Genomic DNA, 7,500 nt, shown 5'->3' with positions numbered 1-7,500 from the left:
CAGTTATGATAAGAACATGTTTTATTTCTGTCCTGCTAAGAGACAACGATGAACACGAGCTATTAAAGCTAATTCTGGTGCATTCAGGGTCAGGGTCAGGGTCAGGGTCAGGGTCAGGGTCAGGGTCAGGGTCAGGGTTAGGGTCAGGGTTAGGGTCAGGGTCAGGGTCAGGGTCAGGGTCAGGGTCAGGGTCAGGGTCAGGGTTAGGGTCAGGGTCAGGGTCAGGGTCAGGGTCAGGGTCAGGGTCAGGGTCAGGGTCAGGGTTAGGGTCAGGGTTAGGGTCAGGGTCAGGGTCAGGGTTAGGGTCAGGGTTAGGGTCAGGGTCAGGGTCAGGGTCAGGGTCAGGGTCAGGGTCAGGGTCAGGGTCAGGGTCAGGGTCAGGGTCAGGGTCAGGGTCAGGGTTAGGGTTAGGGTCAGGGTCAGGGTCAGGGTCAGGGTCAGGGTCAGGGTCAGGGTCAGGGTCAGGGTTAGGGTCAGGGTTAGGGTCAGGGTCAGGGTCAGGGTCAGGGTCAGGGTCAGGGTCAGGGTCAGGGTCAGGTTCAGGGTCAGGGTTAGGGTCAGGGTCAGGGTCAGGGTTAGGGTCAGGGTTAGGGTCAGGGTTAGGGTCAGGGTCAGGGTCAGGGTATGAATGAACACCGTCCATTTTAAATACATAAACTAAAAAAAAGAAGAAAAAGAAAGAATGAGATAAATCAGCTTTAATGAGCTTTCTTCAGGTTTTAGTAGTTTTATATTCACTGAGCTGTGATGAAGGTTTGATCCACCAGATGTCCTCGTTCACCTCTGAGTCACGCTGTAAATTATTATCAGTATTTTTAAATGTAATACGATCATATTCCTGCTTCCTGTCAGACTTTAACAGGAAGGAAGCTCAAACTGAGCCGGGCGGGTTTCATTGTGCTGTGAACTCATGTTGACTGATGTGAGTCGACTCTGTTACACCTCCAGTCTGCCTACTGGTCTGACTGGTCTGACTGGTCTGACTGGTCTAACTGGTCTGACTGGTCTGACTGGTCTGACTGGTCTAACTGGTCTGACTGGTCTGACTGGTCTGACTGGTCTGACTGGTCTGACTGGTCTGACTGTGTTGCTCTATGTGGAAAAGCCTTCAGATGACTTGTTGTGATTTGGTGCTTTATAAATAAAGATTGATCGACTTTAAGTAGACAAACCTGGATTCTACTGTTTGTCACGAGGAAGGAAAACAGACTCAGACAGTTTATTATTATGAACAAACACTGAATCTACTCATCTGTGATTACAAAGATACGGTTTGACATTTACAATTTTCCAATTTCCAGCTTCTGTGTGATTGAACTTTTCACTACTGTGAAAACCAGTTGACACATCTGACCACTCTGACAAACCAATGATCTTTCCCATTATGTTTCTGAGTGTATAATCCCAGTAGAGCTCATTAACAGGACAAGTCTTTCACATTATCTGACCTGAACAAGGCCTGAAGTTACCCTGCTGATGGGCTGACAGGAAACACCAACCTCAGTCACAAAGTGAGGAAATGCTGAAGGAAACTGGAGCTTTCTTCTTGTTCTTCCCTTTTTAGGTTGGATCACTCGTACCTGTAGATGAGGAAAGCAAAACTAAACGTAATCAACCCTGCGTCACATCGTCACTGAGAAATAAACACAAATAAAAAAAAGTGGATTCACAACAGAAACCAGTCTGACCTTCACTGACAGCCTGTTGTTGGACAGTTTACTTCCATCCAAATCTTTTGTATTACCTCAGAAGTGTAGCAGAGGTCAGCAGAGGTCAGCATTATCAAGATCCTGTAAAACCTTCATGTCCTCTGCTTCATCACCTGAAGCTTGTTCTTTAAGAACATTTATATAACTTAACATGTGAAGAAAATGACAATAAAGCTGAATTTGACTTTAACTCCAAACAGTGATGTGTTCAATAGGCTCGTGATGGTGTTTGGATCGATGCTCCGTACAAAACAGACAAAAGGTAGGTAAACCAGATCTATTCACCCTATCAAGAGAAGGAGAAACATAAATAGTGACACTTTAGATCTAATTAAGGTGAAAGTTAGAATGAAGGTATATTTAGAGACAATGATACGTAACTACAGCAGAACCTTTATTAACCTTTAATAAAATAGAAGTGTTATCTGTTCCATGAGAAAACACTTTGAATGCTGATTGGCTGAAATAATGTTGTGTGGCTCGGTCTGAACCATTAACAGAACCATGGTGGTGTATGAACACTGGACTCTTTTTCAGCACATAAGCGCAAAAGTATTTTCCATCTTAAGCTTCACAACCTCTCTGTTGTTCCTCTTTACGTCTAAGAGGAAAGATTTCCACATTGGCTTCCAGACTAAAACTCACTTCTGCTTTCTTTCCCTTTCTGACACCAAACGCTGCGCTGTGCCTTCCAGTTGTTTTTTAAGGAGTTCACAGTCACTTCTGGGCAGCCCAGTTTTCTCAGATGGGTGAGGTAGTTATCTATCTATCTATCTATCTATCTATCTATCTATCTATCTATCTATCTATCTATCTATCTATCTATCTATCTATCTATCTATCTATCTATCTATCTATCTATCTATCTATCTATCTATCTATCTATCTATCTATCTATCTATCTATGGTGGCCGCTGGGGGCTGCAGTACCTCCGGTGGCCGCTGGGGGCTGCAGTACCCCCAGTGGCCGCTGGGGGCTGCAGTACCCCCAGTGGCCGCTGGGGGCTGCAGTACCTCCGGTGGCCGCTGGGGGCTGCAGTACCCCCAGTGGCCGCTGGGGGCTGCAGTACCCCCAGCGGCCGCCGGGGGCGCCATGTAGCAGGGCTCAGCTGCCGGTGAGCAGCTGACGCAGAGCCGAGCATTGGACCGGACAGCGGGCATCACACAGCCGCTGGAGCCGCTTTGTTGAACCAGCGGAGAGCAGCGGACACAGCGGAGCCACCGGACCGGTTTCCTGCCTGCATGTTCGGGATACTGTTCAGCCTGAAGACCGGAAACTATCAACCTTCCTGCACGTATCGATCAGGGATCAGCAGCTGGACGGATCGATGTGATTTTTGTGAGGAAAGTAAAATGGAGACGTCCGGCCGCTCCCGGAGACCTTAGAGCGACAGTCAGGTAAGACTCCCCCACCTGAGCACGCTCATCAGCGGCTAACCGAGCAGCTAACAGCCCGGTAAATGCTCCGGAGCTCCCGGTTCCCTCTGCAGCAGCTCCGGTAGAGCTCCCACCAGACTCCATTCAAACATCCCATAATTCCCCCCCCTGGTCCCCAGCCCCCGGTAACCCTCCGCCTCATGGCTGCTGCTCTGCTCTCACGGCCAGCGGCGCAAATCGGCGCTAATATAATTCCCCTAAAACCGGTTTATACCCGCTTTATTCCCGGTTCATACCCGCTTTATTCCCGGTTTATTCCCGGGGAGCTGAGCTCAGCTTGCAGCAGAGCCTCCGCCCTGCATGCAAACACAACACCAGCCAACTATAAAAGTTTATTATTTGTCACATTGACCTGTTCTGTGGAGTAAATAACGTGTCCGGATGTTAACCGGGACTCAGCAGGCGGTGTGGCCGGTGGTCAGGCCCCGGTAACGGGCTGATATCTGAGTCCGGTAGGAGAGACCGAGCAGCTGTCAGACAGATGTTTCCTCCCGTTAAACTCACATTAATAACACACACACACTGCAACAACGGAAATACACACACACACACACACACACACACACACACACACACACACACACACACACACACACACACACACACACACACACACGCTGACCTTTCACTATTCATCTGACTGTGTGACGTCACATACACCTGTCAGACAGGTTCATGCTGAGAGCTGCGTTAATGATTGTTTTATCATGACGTCATCGTGGGGGTGAAACTGTGACCTCATTAAAATACTTTAACTACTGCTAACTACTAACTACTGCTAACTACTGCTAACTACTGCTAACTACTAACCACTGCTAACTACTGCTAACTACTGCTAACTACTAACTACTGCTAACTACTGCTAACCACTGCTAACCACTGCTAACTACGGCTAACTACTAACCACTGCTAACTACTAACTACTGCTAACTACTGCTAACTACTGCTAACTACTAACTACTGTTAACTACTGCTAACTACTGCTAACTACTAACTACTGCTAACTACTAACTACTGCTAACTACTGCTAACCACTGCTAACCACTGCTAACTACGGCTAACTACTAACCACTGCTAACTACTAACTACTGCTAACTACTGCTAACTACTAACTACTGTTAACTACTGCTAACTACTGCTAACTACTAACTACTGCTAACTACTAACTACTGCTAACTACTGCTAACCACTGCTAACTACTAACTACTGCTAACTACTAACCACTGCTAACTACTGCTAACTACTGCTAACTACTGCTAACTACTGCTAACTACTAACCACTGCTAACTACTAACTACTGCTAACTACTAACTACTGCTAACTACTGCTAACTACTAACCACTGCTAACTACTAACCACTGCTAACTACTAACCACTACTAACCACTGCTAACTACTGCTAACTACTAACTACTGCTAACTACTGCTAACTACTGCTAACTACTGCTAACTACTAACTACTGCTAACTACTAACCACTGCTAACTACTGCTAACTACTAACTACTGCTAACTACTGCTAACTACTAACTACTGCTAACTACTGCTAACTACTAACTACTGCTAACTACTAACCACTGCTAACTACTGCTAACTACTAACTACTGCTAACTACTAACCACTACTAACTACTGCTAACTACTAACCACTGCTAACTACTGCTAACTACTAACTACTGCTAACTACTAACCACTGCTAACTACTGCTAACTACTACTAACTACTGCTAACTACTAACTACTGCTAACTACTAACTACTACTAACTACTGCTAACTACTAACTACTGTTAACTACTAACCACTGCTAACTACTGCTAACTACTGCTAACTACTAACTACTGCTAACTACTAAGTACTGTTAACTACTAACCACTGCTAACTACTAACCACTGCTAACTACTGCTAACTACTAACTACTGTTAACTACTAACCACTGCTAACTACTGCTAACTACTGCTAACTACTGCTAACTACTGCTAACTACTAACTACTGCTAACTACTAACTACTGCTAACTACTGCTAACTACTGCTAACTACTGCTAACTACTGTTAACTACTAACCACTGCTAACTACTGCTAACTACTGCTAACTACTGCTAACTACTAACTACTGCTAACTACTAAGTACTACAAACTACTGCTAACTACTGCTAACTACTGCTAACTACTGCTAACTACTGTTAACTACTAACCACTGCTAACTACTGCTAACTACTGCTAACTACTGCTAACTACTAACTACTGCTAACTACTAAGTACTACAAACTACTGCTAACTACTGCTAACTACTGCTAACTACTAACCACTGCTAACTACTAACTACTGCTAACTACTAAGTACTACAAACTACTGCTAACTACTAACCACTGCTAACTACTAACTACTGCTAACTACTAAGTACTACAAACTACTGCTAACTACTGCTAACTACTAACTACTGCTAACTACTAACTTACCGGGTTTGGGTGCGTTTGATTCAGGGACCGGGGCAGGTTTGGGTGTGTTTGATTCAGGGACCGGGGCAGGTTTGGGTGTGTTTGATTTAGGGACCGGGGCAGGTGTGGGTGTGTTTGATTTAGGGACCGGGGCAGGTTTGGGTGTGTTTGATTAATGGACCGGGGCAGGTTTGGGTGCGTTTGATTAATGGACCGGGGCAGGTTTGGGTGTGTTTGATTAATGGACCGGGGCAGGTTTGGGTGTGTTTGATTAATGGACCGGGGAAGGTTTGGGTGTGTTTGATTTAGGGACCGGGGCAGGTTTGGGTGTGTTTGATTAATGGACCGGGGAAGGTTTGGGTGTGTTTGATTAATGGACCGGGGCAGGTTTGGGTGTGTTTGATTAATGGACCGGGGAAGGTTTGGGTGTGTTTGATTTAGGGACCGGGGCAGGTTTGGGTGTGTTTGATTTAGGGACCGGGGCAGGTTTGGGTGTGTTTGATTAATGGACCTGGGCAGGTTTGGGTGTGTTTGATTAATGGACCTGGGCAGGTTTGGGTGTGTTTGATTCAGGGACCGGGGCAGGTTTGGGTGTGTTTGATTAATGGACCGGGGCAGGTCACAGTGATGCAGGTGGAGCCTCTGACACTGAGCGGTGTGCCGGTCAGAGTTCAGGACGTTCTGATACAAACATCATAAAAGTTTATTTGTCAGCAATAAACTGAATCTATCAATAATTATGACTGTGGTCATGTGATCATGTCTCCATGGCGACGGAGCTGTTGTTAATGATTAAACAGTGAATCTGCTGTTTTTACCTCACAGTTCCTTCCTTTAAACTGGGACCAGCAGCTTTAAACTGGGACCAGCAGCTTTAAACTGGGACCAGCAGCTTAACTGGGACCAGCAGCTTTAAACTGGGACCAGCAGCTTTAAACTGGGACCAGCAGCTTAACTGGGACCAGCAGCTTTAAACTGGGACCAGCAGCTTAACTGGGACCAGCAGCTTTAAACTGGGACCAGCAGCTTTAACTGGGACCAGCAGCCCAACAAAGACGTCCCAGTTTAAACCAGAGGTTTAATAAATGATGATGTAATACTCAGTAGGTTTTAGAATCACAGTAAAAGGAAGACAGGAAGTAAAGTTTTATTCATAAAGCTTCAGAATAAAAGCATCATGTAGACCAGTACCGGTACTAGATGATGTCATCAGGTCCTCTGACTGTGTTTTCTGTCCCCAGCCCCCCCCCCCCCCCCCCGTGATGTCAGCGGCTCAGACCCAGAAGGAGGGCAGCGAGGCGGGCTGGAGCTGCCTGGATTCTCTGGGTCTCAGTCAGAAGGAGCTGGTTCTGGCTGAGGCTTTGCAGATGGAGTACGACGCTCTGTCCAGACTCAAGCAGGACCAGACCGGGACCCGGGCCAAGACCCCCGTCCCCTCCGAGGACCGGCCCCGCCCCGCAGGAGGAGGCCTGCTGGGGGAGCTCTCTGGGTCGGACCCCTCCCTGAACCAGCCTGGAGGGTCCCGGTCTCCGTGCTCCCCCCCCACCAGGGCGCCCCCCCCTCAGGGAGGCTTCAAAGACTCTGTGTACATCCTGGACGGCCTCGGGGACTCCGGTGGACCCAAAGCCCCTCTCTTCCCCTCTCTTCCAGACGACGTCCCCCCCGCCTTGCCCCCCAGACAGCCACTCCCCCCCCCGGGGCCGGAGACCCCCCCCTTCCTGCCCCCCCGCGGGTCCCACCGTGCCCCGCGACGTCAACCTGTTCACGCCCGACGTGGACCGGCCCAAAGTGGGCTCTGGGGAGCTGAACTACGACAACATCAACGAGTCGCTGTCCCGCCTCAACGGGGGTGGGCAGCCGGGTCCACGGGGGCGCCGGGTCAACGGGGACCAATCAGGGAAGCCCGTGGCTCGCAGTAAGAC

The 7,500-nt window shown here is 48.0% G+C and overlaps 1 protein-coding gene across 1 annotated transcript in view; it reads left to right on the top strand.

The window, feature by feature from the left end:
- Positions 1–6,835: 6,835 nt before the first annotated feature.
- Positions 6,836–7,500, top strand: part of pik3c2b (phosphatidylinositol-4-phosphate 3-kinase, catalytic subunit type 2 beta) — a 23,064-nt gene continuing 22,399 nt past the window's right edge. Inside the window, 2 exon segments of the mRNA XM_062444257.1 lie at positions 6,836–7,314; positions 7,316–7,500. The exon segment at positions 7,316–7,500 is cut by the window's right edge and continues 82 nt beyond it. Of these exon segments, the coding sequence (XP_062300241.1) occupies positions 6,841–7,314; positions 7,316–7,500 (659 nt within the window). The 5' untranslated portion in view covers positions 6,836–6,840.

This window comes from Scomber scombrus, chromosome 3, assembly GCF_963691925.1.
Source record: "Scomber scombrus chromosome 3, fScoSco1.1, whole genome shotgun sequence".
Lineage (NCBI taxonomy): Eukaryota > Metazoa > Chordata > Actinopteri > Scombriformes > Scombridae > Scomber > Scomber scombrus.
This window is presented reverse-complemented; position numbering and strand designations above follow the sequence as displayed.